General features: G+C 41.8%; 1 protein-coding gene across 1 annotated transcript in view; it reads right to left on the reverse strand.

Moving 5' to 3' along the window:
* LOC109928491 (disintegrin and metalloproteinase domain-containing protein 22) overlaps window positions 1-7,412 on the reverse strand; it is a 320,108-nt gene extending 312,696 nt beyond the window's left edge. The window contains exons 1-3 of the mRNA XM_048607855.1: window positions 7,077-7,412; window positions 6,604-6,773; window positions 6,125-6,201 (exon numbers count right to left, since the gene is read on the reverse strand). Of these exons, the coding sequence (XP_048463812.1) occupies window positions 6,125-6,201; window positions 6,604-6,773; window positions 7,077-7,164 (335 nt within the window). The 5' untranslated portion in view covers window positions 7,165-7,412. The remainder of the gene's footprint in view (window positions 1-6,124; window positions 6,202-6,603; window positions 6,774-7,076) is intronic.
* Window positions 7,413-25,206: the final 17,794 nt, after the last annotated feature.

Raw genomic sequence — 25,206 nt, forward strand, 5'->3', positions numbered from 1 at the left:
AAGGAAAACCGGAAGTGAGGTAATCCAGCTCAACGGACTCCAGAGTTTAAATAACAGTCGGGAAAACAAAACGGCGCTTCATCAGAGGCTGCACTGATGATGTTACCCAGCATGGTAACAAAACGTCTGCGAAACAACAAACCAGCTCGGCAAACCAACCAACTACGATAGTGCATACTGTATATGTGCTATAAGATTGGCCTCATCAACAACCCCATAAATGTGTCTCAAGACATGTATTCACAATAGAAGCTTGGTGCTGAAATAGGGTGAATCTAAGCCATCCTACAGAATCATGGCCACCCTTTTTCATTGTATATTGCATAAACACATGATCAAGCCTAAAGCCATCAGTTCTGGTATTGAAAAGTACCCACTCTATTTCAGATTATCCCAGAAGGGTAAGTTATATTAAACGTTTGAACACCATTTTGAGCTAGTTGTTTCCCACTGTTACTATGCAGAAGCATGTGACACTAAAAGAATGCTGCCATCAAGCCCAAAATATATCTTGCCTATCAGACAAATGAGTAGTATGATGTATGCATTTCAGCACCAGCGAGAAACTAGGTATGGAAGCCATACGTTCCCAAAGACTGGTGGATTGTATCAAATAACAAGCAAGGTACTACCATACTACCATCAGGCTATGCTTGCAAATCTCACAACACTGTCCAACATTAGATGGGATTCTGTGATCAGACACCATTTGCTAAGTAACCTGACATGAGCAAATAATGAAATTGACAACCAATTTAGGATTATTGGGCAGGTTCACATTGTGGAACACTTGCTATACTCTAAGCTGTATATATTAATAAGCAGGGCCCCGTACTTTGCAGCCAGACAGAATACCTACACAGATTATATCTATTCCAACTCAACAAGTAGGTAACCACAATTCTCTGGTTCTTTTCTCAGAACAGTGCTCAACCAATCAGCCTTCCTGGTTTAAAATTTAAATAAAATTTGGCCATTTACGTCAGTCATCATTAGCTGGTGCACTCCACATGGCAATGCTTCGACCAATCAGAATCCACCTGCCAACCAATCAGCACTCTCCTCTCACCCAGTACTAATGCTTCCCTTTACTTTTGTATTTCTTGCAAATTGTGCAGATTAATGCAAGATGAAAAGCTTTGAGAAGATTTCTTCAGCAATACTCAAGAAGTCTAATGACTGTTCTGACAATCTCCACCCTTTATTCTCATGCAGAACACCTAGGCTATTTCCAAATAATTGAAATTTTGATTGTTCTTTTTAACCCTGACCTGTCATCCCCATATAATTTACATTTATGACTATTCCACCTCTATATGCACGAACATTTTGTTATCATTTTCATTCCACAGTAATCCATTAGAAATGTGCTCAACCCCCTCCAAAACAAAATTAAAGTCTGTACAAAATTAGAAAGGTAATTAACACCAAAATTTGCTGTCTTTATCATGATTTTACTGTAATATGATCTACTGAAGTAAACAACAGAAACTCTGCAGTGAAACTCTGTTATTGTTATTTCCCATTTACCACCATTTTGACAAGCAAACTGAGTTCAGTGTCTTAATCTCTCTTCCATAATTTCAGACATGATAAATAAAATGTCAGTTTACTAAAAAGTATGGTAGTAACATGAGAGAACTTAGGAAGGAATGGAGTTGTCTTTGGTTCCAAAATCTAGAGAGACTGGTTTCTTAAATGCTACAATTTAGGCATTCTTTAATTATATCAAATGCAGACAACAAATATACTTCATCTTCAGAAAAATCACTTGAGTTGGAGATAATCCAAAAGGATATTTTCAATATCAACCCATGGGAAGACAATCCTGTCTATTTAGGTCCAAGTATATGTGGTTAGCTCAGTGGTTAGCATTGCTGCCTCACAGCGCCAGGGACCGGGTTTGATTCCATCCTGAGGCGACTGTCTGTGTGGAGTTTGCATATTCTCTCCGTGTCTGCGTGGGTTTTCTCCGGGTGCTCTGGTTTCCTCCCACAGTCCAAAGATGTGCAGGCTAGGTGGATTGGCCATGCTAAATTGCCCGTAGTGTTCAGGGATGTGTAGATTAGGTGGGTTATAGGGGGATGGGTCTGGGTGGGATGCTCTTAGGGTCGGTGTGGACTTGTTGGGCCGAAGGGCCTGTTCCATACTGTAGGGATTCTATGATCTATGATCTATATCTCAGACACTAAAGCAGCATAAGAACTAGGCACATGAGTAGGCAATTGAGCTCCTTGAGCCTGCTCCACCATTTGGTACAATCGTGGCTGATCTCATCTCAGCCTCAGCTCCACTTAGTTGCTTGCTCTCCATAATTCTTTAACCAATTACTAATTAGAAATCTGTCTCATCTCCTCCTTGAACTTACTCAATGTCCCAGAATCCACCGCACCCTGAGGTAGGGAATTCCACAGATTTTGGCCCATTCATCTAACCTATCCATATCCAGTTGTAAATCCCTTATTTCTTCACTGCATTTACTTTCCCACTAAATTTAGCATCATCTGCAAATTTGACTATATTGCTTTCTATCCCACATCCATGTCATTAATATAGATTGTAAATAGTTGGGGCTTCAGGACTCAATTCTGTGGCACCTCACTGCTTATGTCTTGCCAACCAGAAGAGGACTCATTTATCTCAACTCTGTTTTCTATTCATTAGCCAATTCTGTATCCAAGCTAACGCATCACACCCAACCCCATGTAATGTTAACTTGCATAATAACCTTTTGTGTGGCTCCTTATCAAATGCCTTCTGGAAATCAAGGTTACTACATCTCAGGACCTCCCTTATACATATTGCTCGTTACTTCTTCAAAGAATTCTAAAAAATGAGTTGAACATGATTTAACCTTCATAAAACCATGCCGACTCTGATGGATTGTATTTTGATTTTCCAAATGTCCTGTTATTACAGGAAATGGATTTGAACAATTTTCCAACAACACATATTAAACTAACTGATCTGTACATTCCTACTTTCTGCCTCCTTCCCTTTTCGAACCAGGGTGTCATATTAGCTTTGTTCCATTCCACTAGAGCCCTTCCCGCATCCAGGGAATTTGGAGCAATATAAATAATTGGTATGAATAATCCATTACTTCTGCTGCCACTTCCTTAAAGATCATGCCTTGAGAATTTTGCATTCTATACTTTACGCAATTATAGCACAGGGTCTCTCTTGCCATATCATAATAGAATATTTTATGTAATCGTAATATCGTTTTTGATAGCTGCCTTTCAGAAGAGACAGCAGGGGCTCTCCTGGGAACAGTTCAATATTTATATGGGAATATATGAAAACCATTAATATTGCAGAAGAATCCTACCAATTGTAGAAGCTAATTTCCTGAAATCCTGACTTGAAGATTCAAGACTTTTTTTGCATATCAGACATCTGAATGAAAGACCAGGAGTATAGTTACTGTGTAATGAGGTTCAAACACTTGCATTGTATCATACCCTGTGTCAAAATTACTTAACACTTCCTCTGGGTGTATTTTACACTATTACATTATTAGAGTAATTTCCTGCACATTTTCATGTAATCCTCTTCAATTATGTTTTAATTTAATGCATATTACTTATTTTTGATAAACAGGGGAGTAAGATTTATGGAGTGCAAATAGGAAAATTGATCTGAGACTTTGATCAGATCAGCCATGACGTTATTGAATGATGCAGCAAGCTCACAAGGCCAAATGCATACTCCTGCTGCTAAGTCTTATATTTCAAAGAAAAACCAAAAGAACTGTGGATGCTGTAAATCATAAACAAAAACAGAAGTTGTTGGAAAAGCTCAGCAGGTCTGGCAGCATCAGTGAAGTGAAATCAGATTTAACCTTTCAGGTCCGGCGACCCTTCCTCAGAACTGAACTGTTCTCGGATTTCTCTTCACAGATGCTGCCAGACCCGCTGAGCTTTTCCAGCAACTTCTATTTTTGTTTCTTATATTTCAAAGTTTTAGAACTTGGTGCTTTCTAACTTTTTTATCAGGGTTGTGGAAACATGTAACTTAAATACTATATGCAGTAGTCTCAAGGACTTTTCAAATGAATATTAAATAATGCCGGCGAAGAATTAAGGACCATCACCATCACTACAGATGTAGTATTAGACAAACTAATGGGGCTAAAGACAGATAGATCCCCTGGCCCTGATGGCTTGCATTCTAGAATCCTAAAAGATGTAGTGGAGGCATTGGTTGTAATTTTCCAAAAATCCTTGGATTCCAGCGAAGTACTGGAGGACTGGAAAACTGCCAATGTGACATCCCTATTCAAAAAAAGCAGGGAGGCAAAAAGCGGGTAACTATAAGCCGATTAGTCTAACATCTATTTTTGGAAAAATCTTGGAATCAATTATTAACCAGCAGCACATTTGGATAGTTATAATCTAATCAAGCTGAGTCAGCACGGTTCCATTAAAGGGAAATCATGTTAAACAAATTTATTAAAGTTTTTTGAGGAAGTGTCAACCAGAGTGGATAGAAGGAAATCAAATGTGCTGTATTTGGACTTCCAGAAGGCATTCAACAAAGTACCTCCAAAAGATTTAGAAAAAAGAGCCCATGGTGTTAGAGGTAGTATATCAATTAAAAAAATGTCTAATGGGCAGAAAATAGTGAGTGGGGATAAGGAGTTCTTTTTCAGGTTGGAGACCTGTAAGCAGTGGGGTTCCAAAGGGGCAACTGGTTAAAATATGTCTTAATGACTTGAAGGAAGAAGCAAACATACTGAAGCCAAATTTGCAGATGACACAAAAATGGGTGGAAAGCCAGAAAGGATACTAAGAGATTATACAGAGACATTGATAGGTTAAGTAAGTGGGTAAAAAGTTGCCAAATAGAATATAAAGTGTGAAAATGTGATGTTGTTAATTTTAGAAGGCAGAACAAAAGAACAGAGTGTTACTTAAATGGAGAGAAGCCGCAACACAAAGGGACTTGGGGGTTACTTGTGCGTGAAACACAGAAAGTTAGCACACAGGTGCAGCAGACATTTGGGAAAGTGAATGCAATAGTGGTTTTTATTTCAAGGGGGTTGGCATATAAGGGTAGGGAAGTCTTACTGCAACTGTATAATGTGCTTGTGAGACCACAAATGGAGCAATATCTGCAGTTTTGACCACCTTATTCAAGGAAAGATATCATTTCATTGGAGGCAGTTCAGAGAAGGTTCACTAGGATGGTCCCTGGTATGGAAGGATTGTTTGTGAGCAAAGATGAAACAGGTTGGGTCTCTAATCACTGGAATTTAGAAGAACGAATGGTGACATCATCAAAACATATAGGATTCTTAAGAGGCTTGACAGGGTAAATGCTGAGAGGATGTTTCCCTTTTTGGGAGAGTCTAGAACCAGAGGGCACAGTCTCAGAATAAAGGGGCACCAATTTAAGATTGTGATGAGGAGGAATTTTTTTCTCTCAGAGAGTTGAGAGTCCTTGGAACTCCTTGCCTCAGAAAGCTGTGGGGGCAGAATCCTTGTGTATATTTAGGACTGAGATAGCTAAGATTCTTGATCAATAAGAAAATCAAATGATCAAGCATTACAGGGGAAATGGCAGGAAAGTGGATGTGAAGAATGTTTGATCAGCCATGATCCAACTGAATAGCGGAGTAGGCTGAAAGTACTAAATGAGCTACTTCTGTTCATATTCCTTGTGGTCTTACTAAAACAAAAACCTACAAACTATTTGGTAAAGTTTCAGTGAGGTTTAGTTTAAAAGATTCATCGATTCCACAAAACCTTTACAATGCATCTGTAATGTTTATATCCCTTGAATTAAGTTTTCCCACAGATCCCTCTCCATGAAGTTTTTATAACACTGCATTAATGCAAACGAGCTCCACACTGTAGCAATAGGAGCTGGACAATCCCACAGTAACAAGCGATGGGAGTCACTGGGAAATTTAACTAATGCATGCGGAAAACTGAATCAGTGAGGATCATCGCAGCAGAACCGCAACAGCAAACTGCAAACTTCCAAACATAACTTGGCCCCGAAATAATTGTCCGTGTCAAAACCGAAATATGTGAACCTGGATAATGATATAACCTCTCCGGAGTGGGCTGTAACTGCGCCTAACAGTCTTTTATATTTTTTATTCCGGTATACTTACTGGTTTAGTTCAACGTCAAGAATGAAGGATGAATCGAAAGCATCAACCTGGAAGGTAGCCTGGGCAATATGAGTGGCCTGCAAAAAAAATCAAAGAGCAACGATTAGTAAGACGGCCAACTGAGGTAATAGACAGCCGTCAGCAAAAAATGCATAGTGCAGACTGGAAACAAAAAAACGCATTGAAATTTTGTGCAAACTCAGATCACATTTAAAGACTGGGCGATATTTTTATTTTTTTTACAAAATGAAATAATGAATACAGATCGTGTGCTCGGGAATTACATGTCCTTAAAACAAAATCATATTTAATTGGGTGAAGCCTGTTTTGGATGCAGTGGGGTGTTTTAATTTGCTTGTGTTTTTTTTAGCAAAATGCAAAGCTCTCTGGGGAACGGGGATGCAGAGGGAGCTCTGCTTGTGTGCGCACATTTGAAGCAATGTAAATCAATGGGGTTGGACGGTGAGCGGGCACCTTACCGGGTGTGGGGATGCCTGCTGCTGGGCCCCGATCACACGGGTGTCCAGGCCGAGCTGCTGCCCGCTGGCCGGCTGTTGGAGGAGCCGCAGCGGCGTGGTTCTCTGAGGATGCTCCAAGATGCGCGCCGCCGCCTCCTTTCTCCTCCAGGCGTCGTCACCTTCAGGCGAACCTGCACGATTTCCCGGAAACACAACAACTTGCTTGTCAGCGCTGTTCGTGTAACAGGCAGAGCGTTTTATGTTTAACCTGCCCGTACCCTCCCTCCTTAACCCCTCACTCAGTCAGTCAAAGTTAAAATAAAACCAAATCAGACAACACGAGGTCGCAAAACCGCTCGGACAATTCCATACTAAAACTGTTATTCAGCGTTTCCTGGTTTCTCTCTCACACACACAAAAAGAAACAGCCCGCCCAGGAAAATGCCAAACGTGGAAAGATTAAGAAGATGCAGATTTTCGTTTGATAATCTTACCGGGGTTGCTATTGGCGCTGCCACATTGAAGGAGGTAGACTAGTCCAAATAGATATAACAAAACAATCTGAGATGGCAAAGGCTTCATATTTCATATTCTTTATCGCCCTGTAGGAGAAAATAACACAATACAATCTTCCCCTTTTTTTGTCGCAATATTTCTTGACTGGGACTACAGGATGCCTTAGGATACCATTCGTATTGTTTCCCGTGTTTTTTTTCCTCTCTCTCTATGCTCTGCTTCCCTCAGAGTGCAGGCTGCAGTATTTGATGACAGTGAGCATCCGAAAACATTCCCTCCGTTACTGCCTTCTCTCCCTCCTCTTCTTCCTTCTCTCTATCTATCTGGTCTCTCGCAGGCAGCCAGATCCTCCTCACTCCTGCTCCCGTACGTCCACGTCAATCTCCTCGCAACTTCTCGCCGGCTGCAGAGCTCAGGGTCCTCACTGAGCATGGGCAGCAGCGTTTGGAGGATGCACTCTCTAGCAGGACTGCAGCAGGAGGTAACAACTAATATAAAAGGATATATCACATGCTGGTATTAATATTTTGATCTATTGAACCCTTTCAAAGATCATTACTGAGAAAGTGAATTTACTTCCAAGGCCAAATGTGTTAACTTTGCAGTGCACTGCAGGTATTTAAAACTGTATCTTCAATTCTGTCATGACACAAATATAGCCTGAGATGAAAAAAACAAAAGGTCCTTTTTTTCTGATTTTATTTAAATTTTGAAAGATTTCCCAAACCATATTATACACAAATTTGATTGCAAGCAGCGTGTATGTGTATTATAATTTGTGTAATAAGATTCTGAAATTTATTTAGTACAGTTCTGTGCACAAAATAGTTTTCTTTTTGCATATCAATGCCTAAGCATTAAAACTGATTTGGACTGTACTGTAAGAATATTAATGATGACAGGGCAGTGTGTTGAAATAAAATCTGCTATTGTTCTCAAGTAGACCAAATGTAACATCAGTCTGGGCCACTACACGTTAGAAAGGTGTATTGACCTTGCAAGGGCTGCAGCACAGATTCAAGATTGATACCAGGATTTAATGAGTTTTCATGAAGATAGATTGCATAGTCTAGCCTTGTATTTCGTTGACTAATTAATTGATGTGTTGATAGTACTTTCAGAATTTGACAGAGTAGGTCATGTGAAACCTATTTCATCTAGTGGTGAAATCCAGAACAAGGAGGCACAACCTTAAAAATATTATCTGTTCATTGGAGGTGGGTATCACTGGCTAGGCTCACACCTAATTGGCCTGGAGAAGATAATGCTAAGCTACCTTCTTGATTCGCTCTTTTCCTGAGGGTGCAGGGCCACCTAATGCACTGTAAGGAAGATAGATGGAGGATTTTGCCTTAGTGCTAATGAAACTGATGAGCTAAATGATTTTGGAGCTGCACCCATCCAAGCAAGTACAGGATACACCATTACACTCCTGACTTGTGCCTGGTAAACTGTGAACAGGCTTTGGGAGAACAAGAGGTGGGTTACTCACTACAGAACTCCTAGCATCTGACCTGCTTTTGCAGCCACAGCATGTGTATCGCTGATAAGTTGAGTTTATGCTCAATTGTAATCCACAGGATGTTGGTAATGGGGGATTCAGAGATGGTAATACAATTGAACATCAAAAAGTGATGGATCAATTCTTTCTTGATGGAGATGGTCATTTCAAAGCACTTGTTTAGCATGAATCTTACTTGCCATTTATCAGCCAAGCATGGATATTGTCCAAATCTTGCTGCATTTGGACATGGACTGCTTCATTATCTGACAAATTGTAAATTATTTATATTGTGCAATCATCAACAAAATCCCAACTTCTGACCTGATGATGGAGGGAAGGTCATTAATGAAGCAGCTGAAGATGGTTGGGCAGAGGACACCACCCCGAGGAACTGCAGTGATGTCTAGGAGCTAAGATGACTGACATCAAATAACCACAAATATTTTCCTTTGTGCTAGGTATGACTCTAATCAGTAAACAAACTTCCCCATAATTCCTGTTTTGCTTGAACTTATTGATAGTGTACTCAGTCAATTGCTGCCTTGATGTAAAAGAAACAAAGTAGCAGGTGTAGGCTATTCAGCCCTTTAATCCTGCTCTGCCTTTCATTATGATCATGGTTGATTATCCAACTCAATAAACTGTTCCTGATTTTTAATTTACTGTTCATTTGTGGGATATGGGCATCGGTGGCTGGCCAGCATTTCTTCCCCATCCCTTGTTGCCCTTGAGAAGGTGGTGGTGAGCTGCCTTCTTGAACCGCTGCAGTCTACCTGCTGTGGGTTGACCCATAATGCCATTAGGGAGGGAATTCCAGGATTTTGACCCAGTGACAGTGAAGGAATGGTGATATATTTCCAAGTCAGGATGGTGAGTGGCATGGAGGGGAACTTGGAGGTGGTGGTGTTCCCATAAGTCTACTGCCCTTGTCCTTCTAAATGGAAGTGGTCATGGGTTTGGAAGGTGCTGTCTGAGGATCTTTGGTGAATTTCTGCAGTGCATCTTGTAGATAGTACACACTGCTGCTACTGAGCGTCGGTGGTGGAGGGAGTGGATGCTTCTGAATGTAGTGTCAATCAAGCGGGCTGCTTTGTCCTGGATGGCGTCAAGCTTCTTGAGCGTTGTTGGGGCTGCACTCATCCAGGCAAGTGCGGAGTATTCCATCACACTCCTGACTTGTGCCTTGTAGATGACGGACAGGCTTTGAGGAGTCAGGAGGTGAGTTACTTGCTGCTGTATTCCCACCTTCTGGCCTGCTCTTGTAGCCACTTTGTTAATGTGGTGAGTCCAGTTGAGTTTCTGGTCAATGGTAACCCCCAGAATGTTGATAGTGGGGAATTCAGTGATGGTGACATTCAATGGAATTTCAAGGGACGGTGGTTAGATTGTCTCTTATTGGTGATGGTCATAGCCTGGCACTCGTGTGGCGCAAATGTCACTTGCCACTTGTCAGCCCAAGTCTGGATATTGTCCATATCATATTGCATTTGAACATGGACTACTTCAATGTCTGAGGAGTCATGAACAGTGCTGAACATTGTGCAATCATCGGCGAACATCCCCACTTCTGACCTTATGATGGAGGCAAGGTCATTGACGAAGCAGCTGAAGATGGTTCGGCCTAGGACACTACCCTGAGGAACTCCTGCAGAGATGTCCTGGAGCTGAGATGATTGACCTCCCACAACCACGACCATCTTCCTATGTGTCAGGTATGACCCCAACCACCGGAGAGTTTGCCCCCTGATACCCATTGATTCCAGTTTTGCTAGGGCTCCTTGATGCCACACTTGGTCGAATGCAGCCTTGACATCAAGGGCTGTCACTCTCACCTCACCTCTGGAATTCAGCTCTTTTGTCTATCTTTGAACCAAGGCTGTAATGAGTTCAGGAGCTGAGTGACCCTGGTGGAACCAATGAGTATCACTGAGCAGGTTATTGCTGAGCAGGTGCCGCTTGATAGCACTGTTGATGACACTCACCATCAATTTACTGATGATCGAGAGTAGACTGATGTGCTGGTAATTGGCTGGGTTGGATTTGTCCTGCTTTTTGTGTACAGGACTTACATGGGCAATTTTCCACATTGCCGGGTAGATGACAGTATTGTAACTGTACTGGAACAGCTTGGCTAGGGGAGTGACAGTTCTGGAGCATAAGTCTTCAGAACTATTGCTGGAATGTTGTCAGGGCCCGTAGCCTTTGCAGTATCCAGTGTCTCCAACCATTTCTTGATATCACGTGGAGTGAATTGAATTGGCTGAAGACTGGTATCTGTAATGTTGGGGACCACTGGAGGAGGCCGAGATGTATCATCCACTCGGCACTCTGGCTGAAAATTGCTGCAATTGCTTCAGCCTTATCTTTTGCACTGATGTGCTGGGCTCTTCCATCATTGAGGATGGGGATATTTGTGGAGCCTCCTCCTCCAGTGAGTTGTTTAATTGTCCACCACCATTCATGACTGGATGTGGCAGGACTGCAGAGCTTAGATCTGATCCATTGGTTGTGGGATCACTTAGTTCTGTCTATCACTTGCTGCTTTCGCTGTTTGGCGTGCATGTAGTTCTGTTTGGTGGCTTCACCAGGTTGATACGTCATCTTCAGGTATGCCTGGTGCTGCTCCTGCATGCCCTCCTGCACTCTCCATTGAACCAGGGTTGATCCCCTGGCTTCATGATAATGGTTGAGTGGGGGATATACCTGGCCATGAGCTTACAGATTGTGTGCTGGAGTACAATTCTGTTGCTGTTGATGGCCCACAGCACCTCATGGATGCCCAGTCTTGAGTTGCTAGATCTGTGCGAAGTCTGTCCCATTTAGCACGGTGATAGTGCCACAGTACATGATGGAAGTTATTCTCAATGTGAAAGTGGGACTTCGTCTCCACAAGGACTGTGCAATGGTCACTCTTACCGATACTGTCATGGACAAATGCAACTGCAGCTGGCAGATTGGTAGGGATGAGGTCAAGTATGTTTTTCCCTCTTGTTGGTTCCCTCACCACCTGCCGCAGACCCAGTCTAGCAGCTATGTCCTTTAGGACCCGACCAACTTGATGAGTAGTACTACTGTTGAGCCACCCTTGTTGGTGGCCATTGAAATCCCCCACACAGAGTACATTTTGCACCCTTGCCGTCCTCAATGCTTCTTCCAAGGGTTGTTCAACATGGAGCACTACCGATTCATCAGTGAGGGTGATCAGCAGGAGGTTTAACCCTAAGCCATGAGGCTTCATGGGGTCCGGAGTCAATGTTGAGGACTCCTGGAGCAACTCCCTCCCGACTGTATACCACTGTGTCACCACCTCTGCTGGGTCTGTCCTGCCGGTGAAACAGGACATATCCAGGGATGGTGATGGTGGTGTCTGGGACATTGTCTGTAAGGTATGATTCTGTGAGTTTGACCATGTCAGGCTGTTGCTTGACTAATCTGTGAGACAGCTCTCCCAATTTTGGCTCTAGCCCCCAGATGTTAGTGAGGAGGACTCTGCAGGGTTGACAGGTCTATTTCTACCGTTGTCTTTTCCGGTATCTAGGTCGATGCCAGGTGATCCGTCTGGTTTCATTCTTTGAGACTTTGTAGTGATTGGTACAGCTGAGTGGCTTGCTATCACCTTCCCCATATGCTTTGATCCCTTTAGCCCCAAGTGCTGTATTCAGTTACTTGTTGAAATCATGCAATGTTTTGGCCTTCACTGCTTTCTGTGGTAAGAAATTCCACACTTTGCGTGAAACATTTCTCCTCATCTCAGCCCTAAATTGTAAATCTTAGACTGCGACTACTGGTTCTGCAGTTTCCCATGACTGGGTATATCTTTTCTGCATCTTCCCTGTCCAGTCCTGTTAGAATTTCATAGGTTTTACGAAATCTCCCGTCATTCTACTGAACTCCAGTGTATATAATCCTGACCAATTCAACCTCTCGTGTGAATCTCACCATCCCAGAAACAAATTTGGTAAACCTTCTGTAGCAAGAACACCCTTCCTCAGATAAGGAGACCAAAACTCCACACAATATTACCCTATTGCAGCAGGACATCCCTGCTCCTGTCTTCAAATCCTTTTGCTACAAAGACCAACATACTATTTGGAGGTAACAAGAACTGCAGATGCTGGAGTCAGAGACAAAACAGTGTAGAGCTGGATGAACACAGCAGGTCAGGCAGCATCAGAGGAGCAGGAAAGCTGACGTTTCAGGTCAGGACCCTTCTTCAGAAAATGCTGTATTTGCCCTCCTTACTGCCTGCTGCACCTGCTTGGCCAAATTGAACAATTCATGTACGAGGTCACCCAGATCTCATTGAACATTGTGCTCTCTCAATTTATAGCCATTTAGATGATAATGCCTTCCTATATTTACTACAGAGGTGGAGAACCTCACATTTATCTAAACTATACTTCATCTGTCATGCTTTTACCCACTCACTCAACTTGTCCAAATTGCACTGAAGCATCTCTGCATCCTCCTCATAGCTTACCCTCCACCCAGCTTTGTGTCACCTGAAAATTTGGAGATACTACATTTAGTTCCCTCATCCAAATCATCAATATGTGTTGTAAATAACTGGGATCCTAGCATTGGTCCCTTTATTATCTCACAAGTCAATGCCTGGCATTCAGAAAAAGGCCCATTTATTCCTACTAATTGTTTTCTTCTGGAATCTAGTTTTCTACCCATCTCAATATACTACCTTCAATTCTATGCACTTTAAATTTCCGCACTAATCTCATATGTCGTTCTTTGCCAAAAGCCTTCTGAACATTCAAATATCCACTGGCTCCCCTTACCAACTCTACTGATTACCTCCTCAAAGAATTCCAGTAGCTTTGTTAAGCATGAGTTTCTTTTTGTAAATCCATGCCCTGTTCAATCTTGCCACTGTTTTCAAAGTGCTTAGCTAGTAATTCTTTTATAACAGAGTCTAGCATTTTCCCCACTACTGATGTAAGGCTGACTGGTCAATCATTCCCACTTTTCTCTACCTCCCTTCATAAATAGAGGGGTTATATTAGCTACCCTCTGATCTGTATGAACTGTTCCAGAGTCTTTAGAATCTTGAAGATGACTACCAAAGCATCCACTATTTCTAGGGCCACTTCTTAAGTACTCTACGATGTAGATTATCAGGGCATGAGTTTTATTTGAATTCAAACCAAATAATATTCCCAACACCATTTCCCTACTGATTACTTCAGTTCCTCCCTCTCACTAAACCTTGTGTTCTCCCACGTTTCTGGTACATTATTTGTGTCATCTTTTGTGAACACTGAACTAAAGCATGTATTCAGTTTGTTAGCCATTTCTTTTATCCCCATTATAAATTCGCCTGTTCCCCAGCGGCTCAGGAAATTTGGCATGTCCAAAAGGATCCTCACCAACTTCTACAGATGCACTATTGAAGGCATACTGTCTGGGTGCATAACGGTCTGGTACAGCAACTGCTCTGCTCAGGACCATAAGAAACTACAAAAGGTGATGTGCACAGCCCAGACCATCACGGAAGCCAACCTTCCATCCACGGACTCCATTTACATGGCTCGCTGCCACAGAAAGGCTGCCAACATCATCAAAGACCCATTGTACTCTGGTAATGAATTCCTACAACCTCTTCCTTCAGGCAGAAGATACAGAAGCCTGAGCAGGTTCAGGAACAGCTTCTTCCCGACTGTTATTAGACTGATGAATGGACTTTGTAGCCTCACATAATACTGATATTGCTAACATTGATCTCACCTAGCGCACACCCTGTGCAATGTAACCTGTACGCCTCTGTCTAAGTCTTTTTGATCTGTACATCCTTGCTTACAATGATCTGCCTGTACTGCTCGTAAACAAAGCTTTTCACTGTACTTCGGTTCATGTGACAATAAATCAGTTAATCAATCAAGGGACCTACACTTGTCTTTTTCTCTTCACTTATCTATAGAAACTTTTACAATCAGTTTTTATGTTCCCCAAGCTTACTCCTGTAGCGCATTTTCCCTTTCTTAATTAATCCCTTGTACTCCTTCGCTGAACTCTGAACTGCTCCCGCTCCTCAGGTCTGTTGTTTTTTTCTAGCAAATTTGTATGCCTCCTCTTCGGAATCTAATACAATCTGTATTCCCTTGCAAATGATGGTTTGGCCACCTTTCCCATCTTACTTTTGCCCCAGACAGGAATGAACAATTGTTGAGCTCTTTGAATGTTAAGGGCAATCACACCTGTCTAATCTCTGGAGTTCAGCTGTTTTGCTCGTATTTCAACCAAGGTCAGGTTAATGAGAAAGAAAAAAAATTCTGAAGAAGGGTCACTGGACTCGGAATGTTAACTTTGCTTTCTCTCCACGGATACTATCAGACCTGCTGAGTTCCTTCAGCAATTTCTGTTTTTGTGTCAGGTTAATGTCAGACAAGTAGCCCTTGTGGAACACAAATTGTGTGTCAGTGAGTATGATATTTCCATGCGAGTGCTACTTGATTGCATTGTTGATGATGCCTTTCATCACTTTTTCGAAAACAAGAGCACACTTTGATAGTGCGGTGATTAGTTGGGTTGAATTTGCTTGGCTGTTTGTGTACGGGACATATCTGGGCAATTTTCCATATTATTGGGTAGATATCTGTGTAACTGTACTGGAACAGCTTGGCTAGGGGCGCAGTTAGTTCTGAAGCACAAGTCTTCATTATCAATATCATGTCAGGGCCCATAGCCTTTGGAGTGTCCAGTGTCTTCATTAGTTCCTTGACATTACATGGAGTGAATCGAATTGATTAAAGACTGATATCTGCGATGTTGGAGACCATCAGAGGAAGCCGAGATTAAAGCTAGGCTATTCAGGAGTGATGGCAGGAAGCACTTCTTAACATGAAGAGTCATGGAAATCTAGGCCACTGTCCCTAGAAAGCTGTTGAGATTTGGAAAATTTAGCTAAGGGCTAAATTTACCAAACTGGAGACAAGGCAAATAAATGAAGTTGAGGTACAGATTATCTATTTCCTAACTGAAGGCAGAACATGCTGAAAGGGATGCATGGCTTATGCCTGTTCTGATTCTCCAATCATGCTACAAGTAAAGGAATTTTGATTCCTGTTGATTAAGCAAGCCAAAATGACAAATTAAGTGTTGTTATTTGTAATACACAGCTAAAGAATAAGGCTCAACTGTATGCCTGCAGTTCTGAACATCTGTACCTAAAAAACCTTCCAATCCCAAACCCTGCCATGCCAGCCACTGAAGCTCAGGAAATTCAGTCACCTCTTCCTTTATCACAATAATGATGATGCTTAAAAGATCTTTCACGGTTATAAGGGTTTTTTTATTCATTCACGGGATGAAGGCGTCACTGTCTAGACCAGCATTTATTGCCAATAGGGCAGTTATGAGTCAACCACATTGCTGTGGGTCTGGAGTCACATGTAGGCCAGACCAGGTAAGGATAGCAGTTTTCTTCCCTAAAAGACATTTGTGACCCAGATGGGTTTTTAAAACAACCGGCAATGGATTCACGGTCATCATTAGATTCTTAATTCCAGATATTTCTGAATTCAATTTCCACCAGCTGCTGTAGCGGGATTCAAACCCAGGTTCCCAGAACATTACCTGGGTGTCTGGATTAACTGTCCCACAATAACACTACTCGCATATGGTGATTTGTGAAGTCCTGATGGTGTGATGTTAGTGGGAGTTTTTTTTCTGACTTACTGTTTTTTATTTTGTGGATCTGGAGAATACAAAAAGAATTGTTTTTATACTGTTAGTGCATAGATCTTCAATCAGAACAACAAGATCTCCTATCAATAAATTCAGAGTTAAGTGCAATGATGGAAACATCGAGTTAAATTTTACATTTGCTGAACTTTGTGCTTCCAAACCATAATGTTGTGAGACAGTGAGACAATCCCAGTATGCTTGGAACCAAGGCTACAAAAACCAAGAACTGGAACTTTCAATGTTTTGATGTAAAATCTCAGGAACTTCACCACATTCAGCCTCCAGGCCATTCACACATTTCTGGTTTTATTCGATAAACTTCCAAGACATCTGCTGTGTGACCAATTAAACAATCAATGAACTGTTTCATTTCCCAACAGGGGCAGTGCAACAACAGGAATGGAGGAAAGGCTGGGAAAGAGGGAGGGAACTAAATTAAATGAAATTAGGGAGAAAATAATATAATCCTGCCCCCGTAGTGATCATCTATCTCTAAAGGGACACATTTCTAACATGTTTGACTGGTAATGTTAAATATCTGGACTCTTCCGACCATTAGAATGGTATCCAAAATCCTTCTTGCTTCAAATCTTTAGGTCCAAATGCTGTCAAATCTAAGATCTCCTCCCTACATCACTCCTCTCCCTGACCATCTTCCCCCATGCTGCAAAAACTTTTGATCTCCAACGCAGTAAAGCCAGCCTCCCAAAGCATTTCTGCCAAACCCCAGATAAGACCTCCTATAACCCCGATATCAGTGTTAGACTTCATGAAATTCCTGATATTGTTATCCATTAAACCAGGTATTTTGCTGTACCACATTATGCTTTGCAAACTAGGTGAAAGGTGAAAACAGAGATAAAGGGATATATAATTAAAATAAACACGACTATTTTTAATTTATTCTTAAGACATAGGCTCACAAAAAGCCAGCATTTATTGCCCAACCCTCTTTGGGCATCAGAAAGTATTGGTGGACCTTGATTTTGAACTGCTACCAATATGTTAAAAATAGTCCCAAGAGCCATTAGGTAGGGAATGCTAGGATTTGTACCCAGTGACCATGAAAGAAATGACATTATATTTCCAATCCAAGATGATGGGTGACTTGGATGGAACTTGAAGGTAATGGCCTTCCCATGAGCCTGCTGCTCTTGTCTTTTTGGTGTTGCATGCCTTGGATTTGGAAGCGCTCTCTAAGAACCCTTAGCAAGTTGAAGTGCATTCCACAGGCAAGAACGCATGGTTAGGCTGGTGGATGCATTGTTGTTCACTGTATTGTATTGGCCTGAATAGTATTGGGTTTCTTAAATATTGTTTTAGCTGACTCAGACCATGAAAGTGACAGACCTTATTTGTCCTTTGTGAATTTAGGGGATGAGTCAATCACTGCAGAACCCCCAGCCTCTAAACAACATTTATGTGGCTGGTCCATTGAATAAGGATGTCCTCCTGTGATGATTGACATTGACACCCTGATTCCCTATTTTGAAATGTTGCCCATTGTGTGTGTAACATGAAAGTCAGTTTTCTTTTCTGTTAGCATAAGGTTGGATGTTATGTAGGTCTTATGGGGCAAGGCTTCTTGCACATCTGCTTCATTATTTGAGGAATTGCAATTCTTAGCAAACAGCTCCATTCCTGCCCTTATAATTAAAAGGATCATTGATGAAGCAGCTGCAGATAATTATGCCTGTTTTACAGTCCTGAGGAGAACCGACAGAGATATTCTGAAACTATGATGATTGCTTTCAATTATCATGACCAGCTTCCTTTCTGCTGTGAATTAAGCCACTGGAGAGCTTCCCCCATGATTCCCTTTGACTGCAAAACTTGGGGTTCTTTCATCCCAAATTGAGTCAAATTCTGCCTTTATATCAATGACAGTCACTCTCATCCATCCTCAAAATCAACTCCTATGTCCACATTTGAACCAAGGCTGTAATGAGTTCCAGAGCAGGCTGGTCTGAGTTTATTTTCAGTAAGGGCAGTTTGGAATCACTTCGTTGATGATTGACAATTGGTTAATTGGATGATCAATTGGTGAACTGGATTTTTTTTTTTTTTTTGTGGACAGGAAATTCTGAGGATGTTAATATTTAGAGATAGTGTCCTGGAAGTTTGGCTAGATGCACAACTACATGGCAGCACATCATTGCTATGGTAGAAATTTGGCTCAAAGAGGGGCAAGGATGGCAGAACAATGGATATATTTTCAAGAAATATAGAGAGGGGAATAGAAAATGAGAAGTGTAGCATTGTTGTTAAAAGAATCAATCACAACTGTAAGGACGGGAAGGTTTACTAAACAAAGCAGCAAATGAGTATTTTTATTACTTTAGATTTCCAGCACCTGCGGCATTTTGCTTTTTGATTATTTAATTCACTGCCACCTCTCCTCCAGGTATGCCCACCTTTAAGAAGTTCTGTTTCTCTCTCCTGTGGGGTTTCCATTTTAATTGTTCGGCTTGTTCACCTTCATTCCTTTCCATTTCCCTATTAGTGGTTAATAAAGCATTTGCCAAAACGTGCTTTCACAACCTTCTTCCTCAGTGACTATTTCAAGCTCCGGCATCGTATTCCAACAGAAGTTCCATCCTTCTTAAATTCAAATGCAGCCAAGAGTACAGGTATCTCCAAGAAATACAATGTTCCCCTAACAGCTGCTCTCATCAGTTACTGAGTTTTGAAGAAGAGTATATCGGACTCAAAACATTAACTCTTTCTCTCTTCATAGACATTGCCAGACCTACTGAGTTTCTCCAGCACTTTGCTTCCATTTCAGAAAAATAAAAGCTTATGATAATCTCAATAAATGTAATAGTTTACCAAAGTAAGAGGAATATAGAAAGTACACAAGTGAAGTGAAAAAGAAAACTCAGAGAACGAACAGGATATAAGACCATAAGACATAGTAGCAGAAATTAGGCTATTTGGCCCATCGAGTCTGCTCTGCCATTCAATCATGGCTGATAAGTTCCTCAACCCCATTCTCCCGCTTTCTCCCCGTAACCCTTGATCATCAAGAACCTATCTATCTCAGTCTTAAATGTACTCAATGACCTGGCCTCCACAGCCTTCTATGGCAGTGAATTCCATAGATTCACCACTCTCTGGCTGAAGAGCTTTCTCCTTATCTCTGTTCTAATAGGTCTCTAATAGGCCATTCAGTATTCTGTAAGTTTCAATTAGATCCCCCCTCATCCTACTAAACTCCAATGAGTATAGCCCCAGAGTACTTAAACGTTCCTCATATGTTAAGCCTTTCATTCCTGGGACCATTCTCGTGAACATCCTCTGAACCCGCTCCAGGGCCAGTACATCCTTCCGGAGATATGGGGCCCAAAACTGCACACAATACTCCAAATGTCCTCTCAAAATAAATGCCAACATTGCATTTGCCTTCCTAACTACTGACTCAACCTGCAAGTTTACCTTGAGAGAATCCTGGACTAGAACTCACAAGTCTCTTTGCACTTCAGACTTCTGAATTTTCTCCCCATTTAGAAAATAGTCCATGCTTTTATTCTTCTTACCAAAGTGCATGACCTCACACTTTCCCACGTTGTACTCCATCTGTCACTTCTTTACTCACTCTCCTTACCTGTCCAAATCCTTCTGTAGCCTCCCCACCTCCTCAATACTTCCTGTCCCTCCACCTATCGTTGTATCATCTGCAAACTTAGCCAGAACATTCACAGTTCCTTCATCTGGATCATTAATGTATAAAGTGAAAAGTTGTGGTCCCAACGCTGACCCTTGTGGAACACCACTTGTCACCAGCTGCCATCCTGAGAAAGACCCTTTTAACCCCACTCTCTGCTTTCTACCAGACAGCCAATCTTCTATCCATGCTAGCACCTTGCCTTAACACCATGGACCCTTATCTTACTCAGCAGCATCCTGTGTGGCACCTTGTCAAAGGCCTTCTTGAAGTCTAGGTAAATAATATCCATTGGCTCTCCTTGGTCTACCCTGTTCATTACTTCCTCAAAGAATTCTAGCAGATTTGTCAGACATGACCTCCTTGCTGAAACCATACTGACTTTGCCCTATTTTACCATACACTTCCAAATATTCAGAAATCTCATCCTTCACAATGGACTCCAAAATCTTACCCACGACCGAGGTTAGGCTAATTGGCCTGTAATTTTCCGTCTTTTGTTTTACTTCCTTTTTAAACAGGGGTGTTACGTTAGTGATTTTCCAGTCCTCTGGGACCCTCCCTGACTCTGGCGATTCCTGAAAGATCACCAGTAACGCTTCCACTATCTCTTCAGCTGTCTCCTTTAGAAGTCTGGGGTGTGGTCCATCTGATCCAGGTGATTTATCCACCTTCAGTCCAATCAGTTTTACTAGCACCTTTTCCTTGGTGATGGCCATCATACTCAGCTCTGCCCCCTGACTCTCTTGAATTTTTGGGAGATTACTTGTGTCTTCCACCATGAAGACTGACACGAAGTAATTATTCATTTCTTCAGCCATTTCCTTGTTCCCCACTACTATCTCTCCACTGTCACTTTCCAGTGGTCCAATGTCCACTTTTGCCTCTCTTTTGCCCTTTATATATCTAAAGAAACTCTTACAGTCTTCATTTATATTACTGGCTAGCTTACCCTCCTGGTTAATCTTCTCCCTCCTTATTTCTTCTTTGTTGCCCTCTGTTAGTCTTTGTAAGCTTCCCAGTCCTCTGGTTTCCCACTGCCCTTCACCACATTATATGCTTTCCCTTTTGCTTTTGTGCTATCCCTGACTTCCTTAGTCAGCCATGGTTGCCTCATCCTCCCTGTACCATGCTTCTTTTTCCTATGGATGAATTTTTGCTGTGTCTCCTGAATTACTCCCAGAAACTCCTGCCATTGCTGTTCCACTGTCTTTCCTGCTAGGCTCCTCTTCCAGTCAATTCTGCCCAGCTCCTCCCTCATACCTCTGTAGTCACCTTTATTCAGCTGTAATATCTTCTCCCTCTCAAATTGCAGAGTAAATCCTATCATCTTATGATCACTGCCTCCTAAGGGTTCCTTCACTTTAAGCTCCCTTATCAAGTCTGCCTCATTGCACAACACTAAATCCAGTATTGCCTGTTCCCTTGTGGGCTCCACCACGAGCTGCTCCAAAAAGCCATCTCATAGACAGATGAAAATATATTGTCCTGTAAAAGTAAAGAAAATCAGAAGATGCTTTTTCAGTACATTATGAGCAAGAGTAAAACTCTGGAAAGGGATGTACATGGTAATGCATGTGGATGAAGATGCAGGCAGAGTTCTAGATGAGTACCTTATCAGTCTGTGTGAAGGAAAGAGATGATGTAGGCATTCTAGTTCAAGGGAGCACTTTGAAGTATTACATAAATAAGCATAATGAGAAAAGAAACACTGGAAAAACTGACCTTGAAGATAGATAAAAAAAAAATAACAGGGCCAGATGAAATGTATCCTGAAAAATCAGGTAGGGATGAAATAGCAGATGCTCGGGGGATGATTTTCAAATACATGGTGGACTTATTAGTGTTAGGCAGTGTGGTTTTGTATGGAGAAGTCAGGTCCCACAAACTTGATTGAGTTTTTTGAGGAAGTGACAAAGATGATTGATGAGGGCAGAGTGGTAAATGTTGTCTATATGCAATTTAGCAAGGCCTTTGGCAAGGTTCCTCATAGCAGGCTGATACTGAACTGGTAAGATGTATACAGAAGACAGAAAATAGTGTTGGAAGGGTGTTTTTCTGACTGAAGATTTGACTAGTGGTGTTCCGCAGGGTCCAGTGCTAGGGACCCTGTTGTTTTATACATATATAAATAAAATGATTTGGAGGAGAATGTAGGTGGACTGATTAGTAAGCTTGCGAATGACACAAAGGTTACAGCAGGATATAGATAGGCTAGAGGGCTGGTGAAGAAATGGCAGATTAAGTTTAATCCGGACAAACACAAGGTGATGCATTTTGGAAGATCTAATGCAGGAGGGATATATACAGTTAAATGGTAAAACCCTTAGTAGCATCAGCATACAAAGAGATCTAGGCATATAGGTCCACAGTTCCGTGAAAGTGGCAACACAAGTGGACGAGGTGGTCAAGAAGGTATATGGCATGCTTACCTTCATCGGTAAGGGCATCGAGTATAAAAATTGTCAAGTCATAGTGCAGCTGTTTGGACTTTAGTGTAGCCATATTTTGAATATTGTGTACAGTTCTGGTCATCACACTACCAGAAGGATGTGGAAGCTTTGGAGAGGATACAGAAACTGTTTACCAGGATAATGCCTGGTTCGGAGGGTATTAGCTATGAGGTGAAATTGGACAAACTTGGTGTGTTTTCACTTGAATATTGAAGAATGAGGGACGACTGGATAAAAGTTTACAAAAATTATGACAGGCATGGATAGAATGGATAGTTGGAGTCTTTTTCCCTCAGGGTAGAAATGTCAGTACTAGATGACATAGGTTTAAGATGTGTGAAGCAAGTATTTACACAGAGGGTAGTAAGTGCCTGGAATGTGCTGCCAAAAGAGAGGGTAGAGGTGGATACAATAGCAACATTTAAACAGATACATGAATAAGCAGGGAATAAGGGGATACAGACCGTGTAGAGGCAGAAGGTTTTTAGTTTAGAAAGGCATCATGTTGGCACAGGCTTGTTGGGCCAAATGGCCTGTTCCTGTGCTGTACTGTTCTTTGTTCTCTTTGTAGATGCAGGGGAGGTACCATTCAAAAAATGGCACAAGGAATAGGCCAGGCAGTCTGATCACAGTGGTGGGCAAATTACCAGAATCAACATTAAGACAGGATTAACTGTTACTTAGAAAGGATTAATGGCTTAATCAGGTAGAGACAACATGATTTTATAAAGGGAAGGTCATCACTAAGTCAATTACATTTCTTGAGGAAATAACAATGAGAATTGATCAGGGTAATGCAGGGAATATTTTCTAGATGGATTTTCATAAGGCATTTGACAAGGTCCAACATGCCAGATAGACAGAAAAAAATAAATCCATAAGATACAGGAGAATGTGGCAAATTGTTTCCCTGTCATTTAATGAATATTCGATCAAAAGGGAAAGGCGATGGCTTGAATTGAAAACAGTTTCCAGTGGTGCTTCACAGAGTTCAGGGGGTTGGATATCTTTTTTTTTTATAAAAAAAAGTCATTCGTATGATCTGGGCATCACTCACCAGGCCAGCAGTTATTGCCTATGCTTTGCTGCTCTCGAGATGAGGTGCATTCTTGAACAGCTGTAGTCCATCTGCTCTAGGCAGACCCACAATACCCTTAGGGAGGGAGTTCCAGGATTTTGACTCAGTGACAGTGGAGGAACAGTGATATATTTCCAAGTCAAGACAAGATGGTGAGTGGCTTGGAGGAGAACTAGCAGATGGTGGTGTCCCATATATGTGCTGCCCTTGTCCTTCTAGATGGATGTGGTAGTAGGTTTGGTAGGTGCTGTCTAAGGAACCGTGATGAATTTCTGCAGTGTATCTTGTGGATAGTACACACTCCTGGCAATGATTGTCACTGAAGTAGGGAGTGATTGTAGTGCCAGTTAAGTAGGGTCCTTTATCTTGGATAATATGAAGCTTCAAGTGTTGTTGGAGCTGCAGTCAGCTAGGCAAGTGGGAAGTATTCAGTCACACTCCTGATTCATGCCTTGCACACTGTGGACAAGCTTTGAGGGAAATCAGGAGATGAGAGCCTCACTGCAGCATTCCTAGCCTCTGACCCGCTCTTGTAGACACCATTTATATGGCAAATCTAGTTCAGCTTCTGGTTAATGGTAACCCTCAGTTTGTTGATAGCGAGGGATTCAGTAATATCAACACTTTCGAATGTCAAAGGGAACTGGTTACGTTCTCTCTTGCTGGAGATGGTGAGTGCCTGGCATTTGTGTGGCGTAAATGTTACTTGCTATGTTTCAGCCCAAGCTGGATATTATCAAGTTCTTGCTGCATTTAGACATGCACTGCATCAGTATAAGGACTGCAAATACTACTGAACATTATGTCACAATCAGCATACATCCCAACTTCTAAACTTATGATGGAGGGAAGATGATTGATAAAGCAGCTGAAGACACTACCCAGAGAAACTCCTGCAGAGATGTTCTGGAACTGAGATGACTAATCAACAACCAAACAACTATCTTCTCCAACAAAGTCTTCCCAGATTTCTATTGACTTTAGTTTTATTAGGGCTCCTAGATGCCCCATTCAGTCAAATGCAGCCTTGATATCAAGGGCAGTCACTCTCACCTCACCTCTTTCTATTCAGGTTGTTTATCCACGTTTGAACCAAGGTTGTAATGAGGTCAGGATCTGAGTGGCCCTGACAAAACTGAAACTGAACATCAGCTAGCAGGTTATTGCTGAGAAGGTGCTGCTTGAAAGCATTATGGATGACACCTTCCAATACTTGATTATGGGGGTCTGGTTTATGATACAGATTGATGCCAGCAGCATGGGCTCATTTCCCACACCAGCTAAGGTTACCATGAAGGACTCTCCTTTTCACCCTCTTCCCTTGCGTGAGGCATAGAAACCCTCCAGTTACATGCCCAACGGTCCTCTCTCTCTGTAATGAGTGTTTTATGGTCCAGTAAGACTACGGTGACATATATCATAAACAAGGTTAAGGTAATGTTAATCAGTTAGACTTAAGTGTGGGAAGCACCATTTGGAAATTTGAAAATGAACACAAAAAAATTGGCCAAGTCATTGACAGGATAGTTGTCACCTGAGGAAGATGTCACCAGTTTTGGTCAGTGGAAGTAAAAGTAACAAATATAATTCAATCCAGTGGAGTGGAAAAGATAAAACGCACAATAAATGAAACGTAGCATTTCCTTCATCTTTCATTCTGGCTGCACAGGCCTCCAAAGCGCATGCATGCCCATGGCTTCCGGAATAGAAAGAC

This window comes from Rhincodon typus, chromosome 2 (assembly GCF_021869965.1).
Source record: "Rhincodon typus isolate 14 chromosome 2, sRhiTyp1.1, whole genome shotgun sequence".
NCBI lineage: Eukaryota > Metazoa > Chordata > Chondrichthyes > Orectolobiformes > Rhincodontidae > Rhincodon > Rhincodon typus.